The following is a 23,228-nucleotide window of genomic DNA, read 5'->3' on the forward strand; positions in this document are numbered from 1 at the left end:
CAAAACCTGGGGTAATTTATGCAACCTGTCCACCCCAGGCTGCAGAGCACAGTGTCAGGGGCTGTGCGTTTATTACAGCCTTCCAATAGCACGGAAGACAATTACTATAATCTCTATTTTTAAAGCAGAGGTTCCCCGTGGACCAATGACTCACATTTAAAGTGAAGAGAGGGGCAGGTGTCAAAGGGACTTCATTACATTTATGAGCCTTCAAATGTCATCTGCACTGAGCCCAAGCGCAATGCCTTCCCATGTAGGCCGCACAATGGAGCTAATGCGTCTGATTGCCGGGCGCCTGCTTTCAGCTGAAATGCAATCTACAGCCTTTTTTTTTTTTTTTTTTGTCAGTTTTCCCAAGGAAATTGGCAATCATTCTGCTAGGTTAAAGCGTGCCTTGGCAATTTGGATTTCCTGCAGATAAATTATTCAAAGAGCACAGAATAGAGAGGGTTGCAGGGATGCGTAATGGGCGCTGCTTGCAAACTACGAGCTCCCATTGATGAAGCTAACAGCTGTGACATTCATTTTGCTGAGCACCTTTCCATTTGCAATTTATCTGCATCAAATGGTCAATAAGTGAGAAGTTCTCTTCAGTGCATGTAGCTTTGATTTTAAAAGGGGGGGAAAAAAAGCTCAACCATAGGAGGAAAAACAGGTTAGCTCTTTAATATGAGAATGAATCTGTGAGAGGGTGATGTAGGACATCAACAAGGAAGCGGGGAGACTTTGATTTCTGGGCTGTTTGAAAGGAGCAGTGGTGGCTGCCTCGGAAGCGTCTGGGCAGAGCTGTGGTAAACCAGCTCCACTCGATGTCCGTTGTTTTCCTTCCCAGAGAGCTGAGAGTTCTTCAGAGGTGGGTTCTCTGATGGCCTCCCTCCCTGTGTTGTAGATGGAGAACCAATGCCCATGCAGCCCAGCATCACCTGGGATCATGCTACTACTTGGCTTCCTAGCAGCCCCCCAGGGCCTTCTGTCCCTCACCACACAAAGGCAGGCCACTCATTGGTGCAAAGACGAGACACGTCCCAGTGTTTCACTGATTTATTTTTAAGAACCCTTCACTTGTTCCAAGCACAAGCCAATCACGTGTTTATTTTTGTACAGCCCAGAAATAATGGAATGGTCTCTCACCTGCAGGGCGAAAAGGCCCCCTTGTCACAGCCAAGCCAACCTCAATCCCCACTCTCACTGTGGGGCAGTGATCTCTCTCAAGAGCATCGTCTGTGCTCTGTCTCTGTGAGCCACCTTCATTCTGCCACCAGGAGCCTGTCTTACAGCTTCCCTGTGCTCCTTAAACCATCACTCCACTCTAATTAATATTTCAATAGTTCTGTCTTCAATAGGAAAACTATGGGGAGGAGAATCATTTACAAATGCAAATACATCCTGTTTTGCCACATCCATTAACCAGAGAGAATTGTCTTTTCATCCTTCCTTTTAACTTGCTTTGTTAGTGCCATATAATGGGTCTCACTCAAGAAGGTGTTACTATTTTGTTCTGTTTTGTATTTTTTTATAAAGTCAAGATTCATCACGTAAGCTCTTTTTAAATATAAACGGTTCTCACAACATCATTCTACAAAGACCAGCCCCTTTTCAGATCCATCTGCGTAGCACCCTTGCCAAAACTGAGTTCCTAAGTTGGACATTTACAAACTTGGGGACCAAAAAAGCAAATGCAGTAATTATGCAGCCTTGAAACCCATAAATTTGTCTGGATTCTCAGAAATGCACTCAGAAGCCAGACACACAGTCAGGAAGAAAGCAGAGAGGATAGACTCTCAATGTCCAAGAATGCCCAGTCCGAGATTTTTCACAAGGTGTGTGATGAGGCCCAACAGACTTTGTGCCAATCTTTGCCTTTACCCTCAGAGGCCGGCTCTGCCTCCTGACCCCCCAACCCACCCCCAAGTTCAGGAACATCCGTGGTGGTCTCTGGAGGGGTCCCCCTCCCCCCTCTCTCTCGTACATTCTCCTTCTCTCCCTCCCTCACGTCTTCTGGGCTCTTCCCAGGTCCTCACAGCTCCTCTCCACCCTATGCGTGTCCCTGCTCTTCTGCATGGATGGCTAAGGGTGGGACAAAGAACAGAATTCATGCTGAAATTGTCCTGCCTCCACAGCCCCTGCAGGTGTCCTGGCAGGAGGCGTGCGGGCCTCGGTAGCCAGGTGGCAGGGTCCTCACCCTAAGGGAGAGCTCAGGAGGGAGGGCACTGTTCAGACTTGGGAGCCTGGGTGGGAGTGAGGAGGCTCAGGGAGTCAGTGAGGACCTGAGTGTCTTAGGGGTGATGGCCTCAGGGTGGGAGGTGCTCCAGTCCTGGGAAGCAGGAAACGTCCCTGGGTGGCCTCTCAAAAGTCAGGCCTGTGCCTCCCGTTTCCCACCTTCTCCCCCTCACTCTCCATTCTGTGCCTGTTCATTTCCCTCGTGGTCCTCATCTCAATGTGAACACCCAGTCATGTTTTCAAGGTCACTGCCTCTCCTACAGGGCTTCATTCACTGCCCAGCACATATTCTGTAAGGACAGACAGACAGACCAACAGACGAATGGCGATACTTGGAAATGTCTCTGAGGTCCTGGAACTGGGGAATATGGCCAGGAGCAGTCAGAAGGGACTGAACAAATACCAGAGCCTGAAGCTGGGTGGGGGTTCCAGGCCCCCTGACCATGGGGGTCATTCATCTCAGCGCTGGGCTGGAGGAGGAGACAGGTTAGTGTTCCATTTTATTTAGAATGTGTTCCAACGGCTAGCAAAGCTGGAAAATTAGAATGAACCTAGGACAATTTTTTAAATCCACAAGATTATATGGATTATAGTGTCCCTGTGGGTGGGTTTCAGTGTTTTCCCTCCTGGAAGACCTAGACAAAGAGAGGGGGGCATCCACTGACTCCCAGGAGACCAAAGGCAAACCTGCCTAGGAGGAAGGGGTGACGTGGGATGAGGAGGGCAGAGGGGCATAACAGGAGTGGCAGCAAACTGGCTGTCACCCACCCTGTTGGCGGCAACAGCATCTGCCAGTGTCCCCTTTCTCCAGGGGAGGGAAGGGTGGGGGAGGAGCAGCAATCTGGGTTTGTTGTATTCTCTCGAGTGTGCATAGCTAAGGGCGATGCCCACTTGCACACTACCACTAGGAAGCCCTTCCAGCAGACCCATGTTCCCACCACTGAAGGATTTAGGAGCAGCATTAAAGTGTGTTCCTTGCTGCTTCTCCCCACCAAGCATTCCAGTGGAATCCTTCAGAGCCTTGCATCTCCAGTCCCATATGCTGCCTGCCTGCACAACCTCCCTGGCTTCCCATTCTTTTGAGCACGTACCTGCATGCCGGATCAAGGTCAGCCCGAAGAGCAGCCTCCTTCTTCGAAGATGTACGAGTTCTACCACCTCAGGAACCCTCTGCACACATTCAGCTTTCCATTCCCTGATCTGTGAGGCTAAACCGCATGCCCACAGCCCTGCTCCCCACCCATGGCCATCACAGCACCCCTGCTCCTTGAAATGATAGTTCTGTCCCCCTTTGGGGGGCATCCCACTGTGTCTCTGAAATTCTGCTGACATTCCACCCATTGTTTGACCTACTGGCAGCTGAATAGAGCAGGCTTTTCCTTGGTTTGTGGAAAGGACACCCCAGGGAGCATTATTTAACACATGTCTTGGGAGGGGTTATCCTAACATCTCTGAGCAGGGGATTGGGGCTCACGCAAATCCGCAAATTAAAAATTATGGTTATATGGAGACAAACAAACAAACAAACAAAAAACCCAGAATCTTAACTATAGAGAACAAACTGGTTTTTGCCAGAGGGAACATAGTTGGCGGGATGGGTGAAACAGGTGATGGAGATGAAGAACACATTTATTGTGATGAGCACTGAGTAATGTATAGAATTATTGAATCACTGTATTGTACACCTGAAACTAATATAATGCTGTATGTTAATTGTACTGGAAATTTAAAATTAATTAATTAATTAATTTTTAAAAATTACAGCTACAGGGGCACTGGGTGCCTCAGTCGGTTGAGCATCTGACTCTTGGCTTCAGCTCAGGTCATGGTCTCAGGGGTCCTGGGATTGAGCCCTGAGTCAGGGGTCCATGCTCAGCGAGGAGTCTGCTTGAGGATTCTCTCTCTCTCTCTCTCTCTCTGCCTCTGCCCCTCCCCCCACTCGTGTGCACTCTCTCCCTCAAATAAATAAATCTTTTTTAAAAATTACAGCTATATTGTAGACACTCTGATAAAGCAGCTATGTGTGGGTCCATCTGTTTAAAACTCCAACGTAAATGGCATTTCTACCTACCCAAGGATAGAAATCTAGTCACATCCAGTGAAGCAGGCCAGAAAGGTCATGCACAGTGGTACCCCCTCCCTTGTCAGGAAGGACTGCTAGACCTCCATGCAATCAGCCCTCTCCTGGATTCATATCCAGAGTTCTCCATTGCTTACGTGATTGGAGCCCAAATGTTTCATTCTTAAGGTCAAGAAGTACTTTAAGGACCTACCATCAATGCCTACTCCTTTTCTCAAGTTAAAAAATAAAAATAAACAGCTCAATGCCCAGCACTTTCCCCAAACACACAAGCACCTCCTAACGGCCCCTTCTCAGCCCGTCTCTGAGCTGTCCACGTCCCTGGTGCTGAAGCAGCAGGTGGTAAGCACTATACTCCCATCACCCTCCTGACACGGAAGTCCACATCACCCACCAACCCCCATATAAAGTCAGTCCACCCTGGCTGTGTGATGTTCTGCTCTCCCGGGGGCACCACTGCCCCCCTGCTTCGGCCTCCCTTAGCCTGCTCAGTGAGCACATACCACCTGGGCCAGCCCTGCAGTCCTTCTGGAAACCCACCCTGTCAAAGGCACATCTTCCCTCCTTCTCTGGCCTCTTAGCTTCTCTGCTCAGAACAGTAACTCAGGCCCTATCTGCCCAAACTAGAGGGAAGACTCTGTCATGGAGCAGTTGTTGCCTGGAAAGCCTGAGCACAGGCCACCAGGCTGCTCACAGCAGGTCCTGCAGCCTCTGAGCTTGTCAGCCGGCGCTGTCCCTCACACACCTCCCACACTTGTCAAGACATGTCATCCAGAGCCCCTGACCTCAGATCAGATAACTCTTTCAGTCACAAAGTCTCTGTTTGAATGCTCAGCCCAGGGAAGAGATGAGTGAGGTATTCACCCAGGTGTAAATTTAAGGTGGGAAACAAAAACTCAGTGATTGAGATAACGGTTTAATGCAATATTTCAAAATAACAAAATTAATGCCGAAAATCCATGATGAACAAAATACCCAAAATTTAAATAAAGATAGGATTGGTACTACCGACTTTTCCTTTTGCCTCAGGCTCCAACACAGCAGAACACTGACAAGCCTACAGGAATAAAAGTGGGAGTGGAAGTGCTTAACAAGATGCCAGGAGAGACCCATTAAAAAGAATATCCTAGTCGCCAGGTTCAAAGGAAACTACAAACATCCTCAAATAAACTTGCTGCCTCAAACTTTCTAGCCCTTCCTGTCCACACCCTGGGCCATCACATCTCGTGGCCATGCCCTGACTCATGGCTAGGATCCTTGATGGGGACCATCTCCACATGAAGGAAATGAGAGACTGGAATCTGAGGTCTGGAAAGGAATGCCCAAAGGCCTGTTTTCATCCCTACTTCCACCTCTGAGGGTCACCAGACTCTGGGAAGCCGGGATCACCCAGAGTGCATCCTGGGAGGTTCTAGAATTGGAGGTTGGGTGTGGCTGTAAGCACATGGCATGCCCTGGGTTTGGGAGCATCTCTGGCGAGGCCATCAGTGAGTTCTAGGCAGGTACGAGAGGGCATGTGCCATTTGCCTCCACTTGGGAAGATGAAAATAAACAAAGTCAACAGACCTCATGAGCTCCTGCAGCCAAGTCTACCAAGGATTCTCAGCGGGCCCGGGGAACAGCTACGGAGGCAGCCCAGGTGTGACCAGACCCAGAGCAGGGACTTGCCCTGAGGTGACACTCTGCTGTCACATTGACTCTATTCAGAGTCATTTTTCTTCCTTTAAGTTTACCGTGACCAGATGACTGATGGTCCTAGCCCCCACTTAACCCTCTACCTACTCAAGAATAATGGTGACCAGACCAAAATCACCTCCGTGCCCCATGCCTGGAAGTGAGAAGGACCCCTGCCCAGACCCTGGTGGGGGGCAAATGGCAGGAAAGGGGCTGCCTTCCAAGCACCTCACCTTGCCGCGTCTGCCCAGGAGGAGCCTCGAGGTCCTGCAGTTGCTGGCTTTGTCTCCTTGTGTCCACCTCTGACTCAGCAGCTCACCCCGGAACTCATTTTCTGAGGGGTCAGAAAAAGAAAACCTAATGAAGGCAGCTCAAGGGAGGGAGATGGAGAAACTTGGACTGCTCTTTTCCACAGGATTTGTGCAATCCCCTCTTTCTGGAATCCACCAGAAAGATGTGCAAGGTTGTGGCCCCATGGCTGTTCCAGGGACAAGGGACAGGAGCTCTCTAAGGAAAACCAGTCTCTGATTGGGACGCTCCTCAGAGGCTCCTAGCACCCTGCACCCCTGCACCATCTTCCTGCCTCAGAGCGGGTGTGGTTTCCACTAACAGCCGCTCCAACAGGGGGCTGGTGCAAGTCAGGTGAGGTCGGCGGACACTTTGCCTCCCCTCTGCCCTGGTTCCCGCCATCTTTCCTCTCCCTGTTTCTGCCTCTCTCCGGGGCAATGTCTCCAGTTAATATTTAATTCTGCACATAAATTCACATGTCTAAGCAGAGGCTGAAGGCATCAGCTGGACATGACAAAGAAATGCCTATTCCCTGCATGGCACTCCCTGTTTCCATGACAACTAGCTTTCTACAACTGCAGCGTTTCAAAGGAAGGTCATTAAGTAACCAACAATAAAAACAGGAAATGAGTGTTCCTGCATTCTGCTCTCCGCTTCTCTTTAGAAGTGAGTTTGGATTCTGCTGAAGGTAGGTCAGCACAGTGCTGTCATACCCATTATCTTTCTTCCCCTCATGCTTCTGACATGCACTCCAAATGCTGTTTTTCTAAAATTCCACCACTCCTGCCCCAGGCAGCCCTGTGGCTCCAGCCAGAGCATCCTCTTGTCTGAAAATGTCTCCATCCCATTAAAGGGCCTCCTGTGACCTCAAGGAGCACAAACACAGAAGGAAGCAGATTGGTTGTCAAGGAGATGGCCTAATGCAAGGTCTTCAAAGGAATGAGTAAAACCACCAGGATTTGACACCTACTGTGTGCACCTACTGTGTGCCTTCCTCTCACTGAGCTATGGGTCACCTGCAGGGGACCCTGTGAGGACTGGCCTCCACCAAGGAAGTGTGAGCAGTGTGGTTCTTCCTGGGTGGGTGCCCAGCAGTCAACAGCACGCTCCAAATGGGACCAGGCACCCACTGGGTATTCACACTCCCAAACCTATGCTGGGAATGTGGGGGATTGCCCTGAACTCACAAGGAAGATGCTGCAAACAGTGTGAGGTTGGAAGACGAAGAATCCCACAGAGGTGGAAGGGAGGAAATTCAGGAGGTGAGCCAACAAAAATCACCCATCACACTGGACAGGGGGATGAGAGTTTCCCTTGCAACTCTGGTGACAGTGGAACCTGGGAGACCCCAGGCAGCAAAGTACATGGGTTGACTTTCTACACATACCTCCCAGGAAGAACCCTGCACATGGGGCTGAGCTGCAAGGCCCAGGCGGAATTTCTTGTCATGGTAACACCTGTAAATCTACGAGGTAACTGGAGCACAGCTCGCTAACAGCTGGAGGGAAGGACATAAGATCCTAAGATCTTGGCAGGAGCAGGACTATTCCCTCCTCCTCACACCCCAGCGGGGTACCCTAGAAGCTGAGGGGGGACAAGCTCTTTCTGCCCTCAGTCTCTCCTGCTCCCCAGGGAAGCCAGCCAAGGTGAGCTGCAAGTCTCTGTGAAGGGACCTCTGGTTTTCTGTGTGATACTCTCACCTGCCCCGGGAGGTCTGCAAGTAGAGCCTGTGGAAGTGTAGCCCCGCATCAGCTCAGGCGAAGCACTAGGGCCTTCCAAACATCTGCTCCGGCATCACCACCTCTAAATAGCAGCTCCTGCCTCCTCTGGCCAAAGGAGCCTAACAGCACCCTAGTGATGCATTTAGTGCCGTGCCCCTGGGATGTAGAGCCAAGTGAAAGAAGGCACACACCCCATTTATGAGGACCCAGCTTTACCTTAATGCAATTTCCTCCTTTTCCTGGGAAATTTTTGGCAGCAAACTATAGTCACTATTAGAAGCCCAGTGAAGTGCAGCTGTGCTTCTTGCTGCTGGGAAACCCCCACGGGGACCTCTTTGTCCCCCCTGGGAAGTGCGTGTGGCCAGGCCCCACCACAGGCAAGACCCCTCCTGTCTGGATGTACTGAGCAACTAGCACCCCAGCTTGCACAGAGGCAGCCGCCACGTGCCAGACAACTATAGAGTTCCCAGGCCAGAGGAAGGCCCTGCACAGAGACATGGGGGCCCCATCAAGATGCCGCTTCTAGAAGTCATGCTGCCAGCCAACACTCAGAGGGGGCAGAGAGGCAGGGGGTAAGGCAGATCTGGTTCCTGGCCCCACACCTGACCTGCAAGTCACCTTCTTCATCCACACATAAAGTGGGAGGAAAGAACCACTTGGGGATTTAGAGCACGTGCAGAAAGTGACCTGCCCGTGCCTGGTGCACAGTGAAGGCATGAGAATATCACTTCCTCTATCATCAGGAGGTGCGAGTGGAGAGCACATTTTCCTCAAGACAGCTTCTTTTCTTGGATTCTTATGTCTCCAATGAGTTCTTCTGAAACCCTGCTCGTAGACACAAACAGCAAACAAGCCGCTCAGGACCAGGGGGCAAGGACAGTGACACCTGTGCACCCCGCCTGCTCCATACTGCCCAGCGTCTGTCCCCACAGAGGCCCCAAACTCACTTTTACAGAACTCTAGCGGACAGAGAAGCTCCAAAAAGCAACCAGGGCCTGTTAGCAGATACATGTGGGTCCTCGGGGAGCGGACTCTCCTGAGAGATCAGTTGGCATCTCCCTCCACTGGGTCAGAGCCATGACCCAGGCTAAAGCCAGGTCTGTCTACTAATGACTCCCACCCGCCCGACCTCAGAACACTGCAGACCTGCAACCAGCCCAGCCAGACCCCTGAAAAGGCAGCATGAAGCCCTCCTTCCCGTACCTGGGGAGACCCCCAGGCGGCCATCTGGAAACCCATGGGCCCACAGGTGGCATCCATCTCTCCTTCCAGACACGGGTGTTTTGTGCCCACTCCCAGCCCCACAAACTCTTGGAGGGCCCCACACAGAATGATATGTCCTCCTAGTGGGTTCCTAGACAACTGTCCCTCTAGCCCTGCCTCAGCACTGACAGCCTAACACCTTCCTCAGTTCAAAACCTCCCCCACCCTCCCCAAAATAAGAACAGAGGACAAGAAGCTTGAGCAAGGGGTCAGGCGGTGATTGCAAAAAGTCAAAATGTTTTCAGAGTCTTCACTAGGTCTTTTGTCTCTGGTGACCACGGGCTGCCTCTGGAGCCAGAGGCTGTTATCACCTGCCCCTCACCCAGCATGCAAAGGGGGAATGGTCTTCACACAGAGAGAGCCCACATCTGGGCTCTCCCATGCTCCCCCCGCACCAATGCACACTTATCAGAAGTTCTCACCACTTAGTAAGAAATGTCAGCCCCTCAGCCCCAGCCCTTCTCTGTCTCTGCTCTGTCCCCAACACAGGGAGGGAGGTCTTGCATGCCAGCTGAGCCAACCTCTCCATCTGAGCTCTATCCCCTCCTTCCCACTACTCATTAAATGGTACCTAGTGTGTCAACCATATTCTTCTCAAATATTTGATCACTCCCTCTAAACTGAACCCTTCCTGGGGCTTTTCAATTCTTCAGCAAGCTTGAGGCATCCACGTTTAAAGAACGCAAACCATCTGGACTCCACACCACAGCCCTGCTACCACTCCATCTCCACCCCCTGCGTAACCATGTTTCTTAAGGAACTCAAATTTGCTAACTTTATTCCTCACTCCCCACTCCAACTGGCCTCCGCCTACAGCCCTCCACCAAAACAGTGGGTGGAAGATCATCACTAATGTCTATGCCACATCCCCATTGTGCACCATTACACATTGACTCCCTCCTTGGCTGCTGGGTGTTCCCCTACTTCCCCCTGCACCCCGAGCCTCTCCTCCATCACCGTGCAGGCTCCTTCTACTCCACTCACTCTCCCCACTGCCATCCCACAGACTCCTCTTCCAACTCCATCCCTGCTCATAACATCAGCCTCTCACAGGACTCCAGCTTTTCCTTCCCCAAGCTCAGCCATCAGCTCCTCGCGCATGAACCCTGGGGATTGTCCCAGGTCCCAAATCCTGCCATTGTCATTTGCTGCATCTCTCCAGAATCTGACCACTTCTGACCTCTCCAGCTGTTGTTTTGTTTTCAGAGATTGACACACTGATTCTAAAATTCATATAACAATTCAAGGAACATAGGATAACCAAAACAATGAAGTTGGACCCCTCTCACACCATACACAAAAATTAACACACAATGAATCACAGATCTAAATGTAAAAGTTAAAAATCTTACATAACATTGGAGTAAATCCTCCTGACTTTGGGTTAGGCGGTGGTTTCTTACATGTGACACCAAAGGCATAAGCAATAAAAGAAAAAATGGGTAAATTGGATTTCATCAAAGTTTAAAACTTTTGCATGCCAAACAACACCATCAATAAGGTGAAACTACAACCCATAGACTGGGAGAAGATATTTGCAAATCATATATCTAATTAATTTGCAAATACATAATAAACTCTTAAAACTTCATAAGACAATAACCCACTTTAAAATGGGCAAAATATTTGAATAAACATTTCTCCAAAGACAACATGTAAATGGCCAAAATGCACATAAAAAGATGCTCAACATCTAGTCATTAGGGACATGCTAATCAAAACCACAATGAGATACCACTTCACACCCACTGAAATGGCTATAATTAAAAAAAAAAAAAACAGACAACAACAAGTGCTGGAGAGAATATGGAGAAACTGAAATCCTCGTACATTGCCAATGGGAACACAAAACGGCACAACTACTTTGGAAAACAGTCTGACGGTTCTTCAAAATATTAAACAGAATTACCATATGACCACTCCTAGATACAGACCCAAGAGAAATGAAAACATACGTCCACTCAAAGTCTTGTACACAACTATTTATCGAAGCTTTATTCGAACTAGTCCAAAAACGGAAAAAGCCCAAAAGTGCGCATCCAATGCTGAATAGATGATACAAAACGCCATGGCTAGTGTTTGGCAACAAAAAAGCATTAAAGTGCTCACACACGGTACATGTGATGAACCTCACAGTCAGACACAAGGACCACGTATTGTACAATTCCATATTTATGGAATGGAATCTGCAAAATTCCCAGAAATGGGAAATCCACAGAGACTGAAAGTAGGTTAGGAGATTCGCTGCCAGGAGGGCCGGGGCGGGGCCGGGGCAAGTGGAGAGCCACGGTTAATGGGCACAAGTTTTCATTCTGGGGTAACGAAAATGTTCTGAAATTAGATGTGGTGACAGATGCACAGCTATCAATATGCTAAGACTACTGAACTGTGTACTTCTAATGGGTGAATTATATGACGTGTAAATTATATTTCAATAACGCTGTCTGTGGCACACACAAAGGAGCCTCAGTGTGAGTCTCCAGACCCACTGGAGCTCTCACTCACCAGGGCTCACCAACTGGGCTTCGATGGCCAACTCGAGAGGGGGAGAGGCCTGCATAGGTCAGATGCCTTCTGCAGGGTCCCCCTCAGCCCAGAGGAGTGAACCATGAAGATGGCAAGGGAGAGCAGGTGCTCCGGCAAACACCAGTTCACGGAGAAAACTGGAGCTTGGGGTGGGTGAGGGCGGCCCCCCACATCAGGGGCCATGCACAGAGGATTCCGTGTGTTCCGGGTAGCTCTAGGAGGACCATCAGGTGGATGCTCAGATCAGAAAATAATTTACTGACAAGAGCTGCCTTACAAGTTGAATTGCCTCCCACTGTGGTGTGCGAGCCCCCAGCCCGGAGGCCAGTGATGGCTCAGTGAAGAGACTCTTACACAGGGCAGGAGGTCTGAGTGGGTTACCTTTGGTTCTCCCAGCCTGGGTTCTGTGAGCCTGTGTCTTGGCCTGGCCTGGACTACCCTGGAGGCCATGGAGGGCACCCCCCAGCCACTTGGTGAGCACGACCAGAGTTTCTGCGCTGCCCGATCAGCATAGATACGGCACAAATACACCCCTGCCGTCAGGACGTAGAGACAGCTTTATGGCTCGGCTGATCTCTCGCCAACCACAGGGCCCCCCGTCCTGCCTCTGCCTGCATGTCATTGGGCCACCATCCTGGGCAAGCTCCAGCCACCTGCCTGGGTCCCTGCCGTCCTGGAGAGGGCAGGCCTCCTCAGCTTCCCTGGGCCCTTATGCAGAGTGAAACTCTGAAAGTGTATATTCCTCCCCTATCGATCCCACATCACCTCAAAGCCATGAACTGAATATATCCACTGGAAAGCTGGGCCCTGGAACTGAGTACCAACAAATCTTGCCATTTAAAAGGAAAAACATTTTTTTCTGCTTTTCATCTCAGTCTTCATCCATCCCCTCAGCTCCCAGGCCTTCTCGCCTGCCGCTCAGACTTAAGGCAAAGCCCAGAAAGTCAAGAAGAAAAGAGAATAAAAATGTAAAAGTAATTTAAGGCCCACACAAAACCAACCACATGTCACAGTAGACACTCGGGGGGACCACAGCCCAGAATTCCACCCTCTAGACCCAGAGAATCTCTGAACCCAAAACCCTGAGGTCCAGACGGTACCTCCGGAGGCAGGAAGACAAAGCCCTCAGAGGGCACAGAGGCCCATGTCACGTGGCTCCCAGGGACTGCAGAAGGCAGTCTAGCACCTCTCCAAGTTCAAAGTAAGATCCCCATCCCAGATCCCTGTTCCCAAGACCTTCCCTACATCTGTGGGCCAGAACCTTGGGGTGGGGGGTGGGGGCTGCCTCTAGGAGCCTGTGCCAAACAGACATGTCCATGTCTTAGGAAGCTCCCTCCTCCACAGGGTGGACAAAAGAGCAGGAGCTAGGACAGAGCCCAGAACAGCCAGAGAGAGCAGACGTGGCCTGGCCCAGCCAGTGGTGGGAGCTGGAGACTAATATGGGAGTTGTTTGGGAAGGCTCCACACTGCTGTGTCTGTCTTTCCCAATTTAGAAATAAAGTGTAAAACCCACATGAAGGGGCGCCTGGGTGGCTCAGTTGGTTAAGCGACTGCCTTCGGCTCAGGTCATGATCCTGGAGTCCCGGGATCGAGTCCCGCATCGGGCTCCCTGCTCAGCAGGGAGTCTGCTTCTCCCTCTGACCCTCCCCCCTCTCATGTGCTCTCTCTCTCTCTCTCACTCTCTCAAATAAATGAATAAATAAAATCTTTAAAAAAAAAAAAAAAAAAAACCCACATGAAAAATCCAGTACAAGACCTGGTAAGTAGAGGGCGCCTGGGTGGTTCAGTCGTTAAGCGTCTGCCTTCGGCTCACTTCATGATCCCTGGGGTCCTGGGATCAAGCCCCGAATCGGACTCCCTGCTCAGCGGGAAGCCTGCTTCTCCCTCTCCCACTCCCGCTGCTTGTGTTCCCTCTCTAGCTGTCTCTTTCTGTCAAATAAATAAATAAAATCTTAAAAAAAAAAAAAAAAAAAAAGACCTGGTCGGTAGAGTTGAAGATGTATGCTAGAAAAGTTAATAAAGAGACAGGAATAAGGAGGGAAACTAGGTGAGACCTAACACCTGACTCCATAGTTCCAGAAAAGGAGAACCCCAAAAAATGGGAAGGAAAAATATGAATTAACTAATAAAAAATAATTTCCCAGAACTAAAGGAAATTGTATTTTTAGATTAAAAGACCCATTGAGTACCCAGCAGCTAACGAAACAAAGATCTGTTCCAACCAAGCTGAGCACAGTAAAATTCTAAAGATCCAAGAGGATCCTAGAAGCTTCCACAGGGGAGAGGTCACAAGCGAAAGATATCATCGGAAAGGCATCAGGTTTCTCAACAAGGAAGCGAGAACTCCAAAACTATAAGGTTGAAAATCAACCTGTGTGCTGTCTATGCCCAGACAAAATATCAGGCAAGGGAAATAGTAGAATAAAAATACTTCAGGAGACACATAGTCACCAAAGCATACCACCCACTGGACACTAAGGAAGCCAGGGGGAGAGGGGGAGAGGGGCAGGGATGATTATCTACAAGAAAAACAAAAACTTGTATGAGAAATAATCCTGGCGCATACTACTTGGCCCAAAGATGAAAATAAATGAACAAAGACACTGTTCGACATAAGAAGTTTGCTCGGAGGGAAAATAGCAGAAGAATCCAGTCCCGAAGTTATCCATCACATCTGGTCTGTCCTGGAGTACAGCCCACAGACCCACAGTCCTGGACAAACTGGGCCCGTGAGTCCCCCTAGTGTCAGATCCCAAGCAGGAGGAGAAGGCATCCCCCGGAAGGCCTGACCTGAGGTGGAGTGCGGGGCTGTCCCATGAAGGGTGGGGGTGAGGAGGGAAACGGGATTGATTAAGTAAGTATATATTTTAAGGATGATGGAAACCAGGTTTCTCGCTGTTGGGGGAAGAAAGGCAGAACCTAAAATATACCCTGTGGGGGAATTAGTGTTGGAGGTATCTGTGTGGACTTGTGGTTTCTGGTATCTAGAGAAAATGGAGAAATAAAAACAGACACAGGTGCAAGGATGCATGTGTGTAACTGTGTGTGTGTGTGTGTGCGCACACGTGTCCACCCAGAGGCTGGGGGCCCACCCAGCACCAGGTCCTCCCACGGAAAAGTGCTGTGGGGCGGACTCTAGGCTCTGGCCAGGAAGGTACCACAGGAGCCTGGGGTGAGCAAGGATGCATTCAAAAGTGTTAGGGATGCATCGGGACGTACAGCCAGCTTGGGCGGCCTCATGGGCCCACAGCAACAAGCATCGAAATAACAATTATAACCCACCGGGTAAAATAAATCATGAGTCAATACAGGTATCAATAAAAATAAGTAAATTGGTAGCTTGATGGGGAATGAGGTATTTCCATGGTTTCAAAGTACCTTCCCAAACACTTAATTAATTGCAAAGAGAACAAGACTGTCATTGCAGCGAGAAATGTTGGAAAAGCACCATCTAACCCAGTGATCAAAGTAATGGCGCCAATGCAGGGAGAAGGGCCTGACTCCTGGGTGTCCCCACATAAGCCAAGTCCCATCACGGGGAACAGCCAACAACCCAAACTGAGGGGCGTTCTACAAAAAAAACTGACAAGCATTCTTCCAAAAGGTGAATGTCGTGCTGAAGACCAAACACAGAGCGTGACTCTGAGCCCATCCTTTGAGACACTTGGAGGAGTCTGAACACCGTCTGAGAATCAGATGTCCACACAGGTGACCGTGATTCTAGAGGAGAAGCCCTTCTTTGTTGGAAACACCCGAACAAGTGTTCTGGGCGATGGGCATAGACTTGGCAAACATACTCTCAAGTGGCTCAGAAAAAATGGTTTTTGTCTTATATTTGAAATGTGTCCATGAACTTGAGCTTGTTTTAAAATATATTTTAAAAATAACGGGGTGTGGGGTGTGATCTCAGTAACAGGTGGTCAGTGGAGGCCTCTGTGAGGAGGGGTTGAAGCCAGAAGCCAGGAGGGGGGAACCTCAGGTCCCTCCAGCTGCATGTCTCCACCTCCCACAGTCCCGAGCACTGCTCCTGGAAGCCTACAAGGGCTAAAATGTTTCTGGGCCAAAAGGGCTCCAACTCCCTCCAACTCCAACTCCCTCACACCCTGGCCTGGGGTCCCCTTGGAGAGCCCAGGGACAGTGGGGCAGGGTGGGCCCTCGGGAGACTCTAACAACCCTGAAAATCCAAAAAGAAGTGGCACCTAGGCCCTGAACATTTCAGGGAGGGGCTGCAGGGAAGGTGGGGCACCCTCGAGACCCCTCATTTCCGCCCCCAGCAGCTCCCAGGCCTGAGCACCTCTCCTCGGCCCCCACCTCTCCGGGGCGAGACACACGGGCCCGGGGGCCCTTCTCAGCTCCGTGCCGTGCCGGGCAAGACAGCCCAACTGCAGTGGGGTTTCTGTCCTGGGTTTGGGGAGTCTTGAAGCAATGTCAGCACCCCACCCACTGGACCACCTTCTGGCAGGAAACACAACCAGGGCCCAGGGGAAAACGAGGGCAAGTTTTCCTCTCTTTCTTTCCTCTTTTTTTTTTTTTTTTTTAAGCTGGAATTCAGAGAGAAGTAAAATGGAGACTTGCTGAGTGGAGCAAAGCAGACCTGCTTTTGCTGAGTTTAGGTGAAAATGAGAGAAGGGGGAGGTGGGGGCAGGGGAGTCGGCAATTCTATAGCTTTGCACATTTCTCTCATTATTTTGCTTCTAAATCAGCCTCACTGGTACTTTCTCTATTCTATAAAAGCCAAATCCAAGCCATGTCCCTTAATCTCTCCAACAGCAGCTCACTGCTGAGAAAATAATACAGATGTAACTTTCAGCTTCATACACTTTCTCTTCCATTTATATGCAAATAGTGACCTTTCACCCAGGCTGTCTCAAAGAAGTGTTTCCTTAAAAATGCAAATAGCGTGTTGCGGGCAGTGACTGGGGTTGAGTCTTTCTTATATTATTATTATTATTTCTTTTAACCTTACCAACGCTGCAAAAACAACAGCTACACTGCTCGGCAGTAAGAATGACTTTCCAAATCACAGGACAGCTCTCGGGGCGGCCTGTCAGTGAGCCTGCCAGGAGGGGAGGGAGGGTGCTCAGCCCCAGGGTGCCCAGTGCCCCGGGAGAGGCACAATGGGTGGTGGCCGGAGCCAGGAATGAAGGCAACAGGATGAAAGAAACCACTCTATTCACCCCCCTGCTCCACGAGGGTGCTCACAGGATTTCATCAAGAACCTTCCCACCCCAAGTGGGGTTCACTAGTGACCCCAATCCCCACCTCCATCCAGGCTGGCAAGACAGGCAACAAATTCGGAGCCCAGAGGCTAGGCACACACGCTCTGCCCCCAGATGAGGAGCCAGGCGGCTTCCAGGAGCCCCGTGTGTTTCCCCCTCCCCGCACCAGGAGGACAGGCCAACAGGAAAAACGGAAAAACGGAGAGAACAGGAGTCTAGCCCGAAGGAAATGGGTGCAGCTACCGTGTCCACAAAGGCACTGGGGTGAGGGGTTCCCTCCCACTTCCCTTGATCCACCCAATGGCCAAGCCAGGCTGCAGGCCAGAGGAGGTGCTGGGGAAGGGGTCCCCTTAATTACCTGCACCCACTCACAGCTCCCAGGCCCCCACAATTCCCCCCACAGGACCCAACCACCCATCATGTGTCCGTCCCGCTGCTCTGCAAGATCCGGAGCCTGGGCCACGCCAAGGGCTCAGGAAAGGAGGGTGTGGATAGAGAGGCTGACCCGTGGGCCTGCCTCACTGAGCCAAATTCACAGACACCTTTCAGACCAGGTACATCTAGAGTGGCCTGCCTCAGTCCTGGGGTGCACGAGGAGGTCCACAGAGGGAAGCAATGCAATGGGAAAGGACAAGGACGGTTCTGGCCTTATCCAACAGGCTGGGAACCAAGAGGGCTAGTTTCTGGGCACCTTCCTTGTAGGTCTCCAGGGTCTTCCGGGTACACACTGGCCTCCCAGGATCAGGAGGGGCCTTCTCTGGAATTCTGCTCCTGTGCTGCTCGTCCCTGAGTCCCAGAAACCCCTTCCTTAGTCAGAACAGGGAGTAGAGAAAGGGCCACTTCCATCTTCCTGGAAACCACATTTTATTTAGGCTCCTGAAGGTGACCCAACTAGAACAGGCTCTCTTGTACAAACAGAATAAAATTAATCTGCTCAGCACTCCCTTTAGGGTCTATGTATCCTTGCTCATGTCCAGCCCGGTGAGGAGAAGGCTCTCAGGCACCCAACCTGGGAATCCAGACAGGAAACCAGGGAGAGCACCATCCAGCCAAGCACAGGTAGCCCTGGGGGTGGGGGAGATGGTTTTGACAACAGTGCTCTTTTCCTTCCCCACCCCACCCCACCCCACCCCACCCCCGTCCCTCTGCAGGAAACGGAAGCATTCCTGTTTAGGGGGAGAAGGGTGAGCCCTAGGCAGTTGATGGGAGGCAGCTGCTCCCCAGGGAGTTTAATTGTAGCCCCAGCTCCAGGGCTCAGAGTCGCCCCCAATTTTCAGGTGGGGGAGGGGGGACCCACCTGTCATCCTCCTAGCGCTGCCCAGCAACAGCCCATCCTCCTGCCTCTTAGGCTCAGAAATACTGGGGTGTTGCACGTGCTGATTTCCCAGTCTGGATGGACAGTGCCCAGCACACCGAGAACCAGCACTCAACAGAATTTGGAGAAAACCTAAACACTTCACACAGACCACAGGTGACTGGCCTCCGAGGGACTTGGGGCAGGAAGGGGGCCCTCACTGGGAGGGCACAGAGCAGAACAGGGCTGGGAAGAACCAACCCCCTATGCTCACACACATGTTCGTGAGAGTGCTCTCCAGGAACACATCCTGATCCCAAGAACGGACTCTCGAGCACATTCGGGTCCTCCAGATGCCGGAGGTGCGGCCTGCGTGAAGGGGACTCCACACCAGCAGCAGATTCTGAACTTAGGAGCTGAACACGGGATTTGCAGCCAGGCAAGCAAAGCCAGGGCCCAGCCGTCGACAGCTGACCCCTTGTGACATGCTCTAGCAGCCTTCCAGGGGACACAAAGCTTCGCCAAATGCAGTTCCAATAACAAATCCACCTCTCTTCTCCCTCTGGGCTGATGCGCTGAGCACTTAGACCCCTGACTTCCGTACTTCAGGGCCTCCGTGAGCTTTTCCGATAGCCCCGGTGGCCTTCCTAGGAAGCCTCAGAACTGCTGGATGAGAGAAGGCATCAGGCACACAGCCCTTCACAGACGGTGGAAACTGCTGGTTTGTGTGTGTCGTGGGGAGGAGAACCCTCCCCGTTAGCCTGCCTCAGTGCTCGATGAGGCCTCAGGAAGCACCTGAGGCTGGAGTTGGGGCCTGGGCTACATGGACATAAAATAGATCACACAAGAACCTAAACCATCTCACCAGAACAAAGTCAGACCATTAAAAAGTACTAACAAGGGGCGCCTGGGTGGCTCAGTTGGTTAAGCGTCAGCCTTCGGCTCAGGTCATGATCCCAGGGTCCTGGGATCGAGCCCCATGTCAGGCTCCCTGCTCAGCGGGGAGTCTGGTTCTCCCTCTCTTTCTGTCTCTCAAATAAATAAATAAAATCTTTGAAAATAAAAAAGTACTGAGGGGCGCCTGGGTGGCTCAGTCGTTAAGCGTCTGCCTTCGGCTCAGGTCACGATCCCAGGGTCCTGGGATCGAGCCCCACATCGGGCTCCCTGCTCTGTGGGAAGCCTGCTTCTCCCTCTCCCACTCCCCCTGCTTGTGTTCCCTCTCTCACTGTGTCTCTGTCAAGTAAATAAATAAAATCTTTAAAAAAAAAAAAAATAAATAAAAATAAAAAAGTACTGACAAGAGGCACTCTTTAGTTTGGAAAACCAGAGTTTTCCATGTGCAAAACAACAATTAACGAACCAATTAACTGTTCAGTTAGCAGTCCCATGACTGAGCGGGTTGCTTTGAAGCACCAAGTCTGGAGAACCCTAGGACAGTCACTGCCCCAGGAAACCCCAGACCGAGAGGACCCCCGTCCCCAAGCTCCTTATTTATGTCCCAGGCGATGCTCTGGGTCTACGAAAACCCTCTTGGAGAACAGGCTTCCCTTCCCATTGGGAACCACTCTGGCACATGGAGCTTGACTGCTGAAGCCGTCTTCCTGCCAGGATTCAACAGTCCTGTGGGTGTAGAAACTGAAGTGCTTTGGAATCAGGGATGCCCCTCGGGGCCCTCAGAGCTGCGGGTCTGGTGTGCTGTGACCCAGGGCCTTACATCCAAGGTGTTTGCTGCTCTCAGTGTGAGGTCTTCTAAAGCAGGCACCAGGGGCCCAATGGGGCTCTAAGCTCCCGCCCAGCAGAGAGAACCTGAGACCCTCTCCCTCCCAGGCAGAGCTGGAGCAGCCCTGGAGCTCCGGGGACCCAAAATGGGAAAAAAAGAGAGGACCCAGATGGCTTCTGCCGGCACCCTCAGACTGATGTCGAACATGATCAAGGTGTGAAGCCAGGCGTGAGGGTGAGGTGGGAGCCTGGCAGGCTAATCTGTCAGCAACTCAGACCATATGGCACGTCCTCTTTTCCTCCCAACATCTAGGTCACACATACGTTCGCACCTTGCCCACCACCCTGAGCAACGCAGGAAGACCCTGCCAGCGGGTCCTTCAAGGGCCTGTCCCTCGTGCACCCTCCACGCAACCCTGCTCCCAGGCCACAGCCCCTTCCAGAGCCCAGGGCTCATCTGAAGGCAGCCACAGGCCTGGGACACTTGTCCCTGCTTGCCGACCTCCAACCATTGGACTAACCCCCACAGAGGCAGGGGTACTCAGTCAGGCTGGGGCAGATTGGAGCCATCCTCTGAGTTATTTTCATTCCATTTGATTGAAATAACACTGCATTTTTTTTAAGTGCAAATTTTAAAGTGAAAGAAGGATGAAACAATGGGCAAAGAAAAGTGCCTTTGCTCCCAACTGCATGAGCCCGCAGGGAAAGGTGTGAAAGTAGCACAAGGCCAGCCTCAGCAACACGGAAGATAAAAAGGACACCGACTGCAAGTATTAATCTCTCCTCTGTGAAGCTTGATACAAGCCTGAGAGCAAAAGCATTTTAAGTCAGGTGAAAAACGTCTCCCTTGTTTCGTTTTGAAGGTTTTCTTAAGTGACATTTGGGAAAGACAGAAAGTATGCTGAGCCATTGAGACATTCCGCCCCGAGCCTCCAGCAAGCGCTCTGGGCCGGGTAGAAGGCGGCCCCTGGTCAGGGGCTCCCAAGGAGGACAGGCGCTGGGGTCTTCAGGGAGTACAAAGCCCGCCTGGGAGGCAGGACCTGCGGCAGCTGTGCTAAGTCCTTCTGGAAACACAGCATTTTTCGGGCTGACTAATCTCCAAATGTTGCTGGCTCCCAAAGACCATTTTCCTGTAAACTCACACCACAAAATTCCCGTTAAAATTACATCGGTAGACAACCAAATTCTGGTTTATTAATGAGTGAGTTCACAAGGGAAGAGCAGAGAAGGCGGCTCTAGAAGCTGGGGGGAGTGGAGGGAGGGGCCCCCACCCAGGCACCCCTCTGAAACCAACAAAAACGAGATCTGGGGTGGGTCCCCCAGGGCCAGGACAGGCTCTGGGTTTATCTTTCCCACATGCCTGAGTAACGTGCAAGTCTGACTGGCTGCCCAGTGCCCTGCCTGCCCCAGGGTCAGGTGACTACTGACAGTCCCCGCCTGCCTGGCAGACTCACCTCGGCCCCGCCGGCCAGGCCAGCTTCCTGCCTCCTGGTCCACTCCAGGCCCAGTGCTGACCAAGGTGTTCTGGTCACTCCTGGTCCCACCTTCCCCAGGCAGGCAGGGGTTGAGCAGCCCCAGGCCTTGCTCACTCTTCACCCAGCAGACACGCCTCTTGCAAGGAGTCCATCCAGGAGGCGCTCAGCCCCACCAGCCTGCCCACTGCCATCCGGGCCGTAGTAGGAGGCCCAGGGGGTACTTCTCTGCTACACTGTCAGTCTGCTGTCTCTGCCCAGTGCTGGTCCATGCAAACCATCGCGCAGGTGTGGGCACCACCAGGAGCGTGGTCAGCCCAGCTCTGTGTTACACACACTCTCAACTCCCCAACCAGAATTAGCACAGATTTCCCCACCACCACCCCACATGCTCACACAGAGCCACCCATGTCCTCATGCACCCACTCAGCAACCCCAGGCCAGAGGAGGACAATGGGGCCCAGAGGGGAGGGGCCTGGGCTCTGGGCAGCACCAGGGAGAGTGCCCTCCACAGCCAGGGCCAAGCAGCTGGCCAAACACCAGCCAAAACCTGCACTGCCACAGGCCTGGGGCGGCTCTGTGCCCAGCGGCCTCTCCCTGATGCCTCCGGGCACTGACGGGGCTTCCCGGGAAATGCTGCTATGACCCACCGCCCCAGCTCCGAGACGGAGCAACTCTGCAGCCCTGAAGTCTCTGCCCGCAGGTTCCCCTCCCTCAGGCACAGAACACTCAGGGCAATGGGCCACAGCTGCCTTTCCCAGAATCTTCCAAGAGCTCCCAGAGCATTGACTCCGAATACCTGGGACTGCTTCCAGACCTGCGGCCAATGCCTGAGGGTCACACAGGCCCCCTGGGTTACACTTTAGACAGGAAGCAGCTCCCCTGCCCTGGTGAGTTCCCAGGCCCACATCTGGGCCCTATGGTCCAAGGAAGTCAGAGCTCAGCTGGTTCCAGGATGGACAGGCCTCCACGTCAATCTCTTCACAGCCCCTGCTGAGCCCGCTAGATCCTTCAACATCCGGTGAGATCAGGGGGTTACCCAGGTGCTGGGGGCCTCAGTCTCTTGCTCCAGAGCACAGAAGGGGTCACGGAACTGCTGCCTCCTCTTTGCAAACAAACTAACCTCTAAACCTGACCAACCTCCTCTGCACAGTGAACTCTGGGGAGACAGGCAGAGTCCTGCCCTGTTGGTGACACCTTCCCCACTGGCACCACAGAACTCCAATCTCTGCTCTCCCACTCTTTTGTTTACCATTAATTAACGGGGCCATATGGAAGGAGGTGATAATCACAGCCAAGGACCAATGGGAAGGGAGCCCTGGTGGCCAGGAGCCTGGGCCTCTCCCCAGCGCCCGCCCAGCCCGAGGCAAGGACACCCCGGCACGGGGCTGGAGTGAGGGCACGGCAAGCTCCCTCAGCATCTCAAGGGGCAGGGTCCAAGCCTCTCACCAAGACTGAGGCTCACCTCCTCCAGGTTTGTCCCAACACTCCTCCTGCCTTTTGTTCACTCAGCCACTAGCCCCAGAGATGTCCTCAGCTTTCTCTAATCTCTGGTTGTTGTGGTGGTGGTTGTTGTTGTTGTTTAGACCCCCGGGGCAAAATCTCTCACTTCCCCCTCCCAAAAGGATAATAATAATAATAATAATAATCACTGTCATTAGCACCATCAGAATGACACAGGGGGATTGCCCACTACCAGACAAACCTCTCAGTCAGAGGTTTTGTTTCAGAAATTACATACCCAACCGGGCC

General features: G+C 51.9%; 1 protein-coding gene across 2 annotated transcripts in view; it reads right to left on the bottom strand.

Moving 5' to 3' along the window:
* Window positions 1–23,228, bottom strand: part of MYT1 (myelin transcription factor 1) — a 67,607-nt gene that overhangs the window by 40,954 nt on the left and 3,425 nt on the right. For both annotated transcript variants that reach the window (XM_032387590.1, XM_032387592.1), the window contains exon 2: window positions 6,208–6,308. In XM_032387590.1, coding sequence (XP_032243481.1) covers window positions 6,208–6,308 — 101 coding nt within the window. The remainder of the gene's footprint in view (window positions 1–6,207; window positions 6,309–23,228) is intronic.

This window comes from Phoca vitulina, unplaced genomic scaffold (genome assembly GCF_004348235.1).
Source record: "Phoca vitulina isolate PV1807 unplaced genomic scaffold, GSC_HSeal_1.0 scaffold50, whole genome shotgun sequence".
Classification (NCBI taxonomy): domain Eukaryota; kingdom Metazoa; phylum Chordata; class Mammalia; order Carnivora; family Phocidae; genus Phoca; species Phoca vitulina.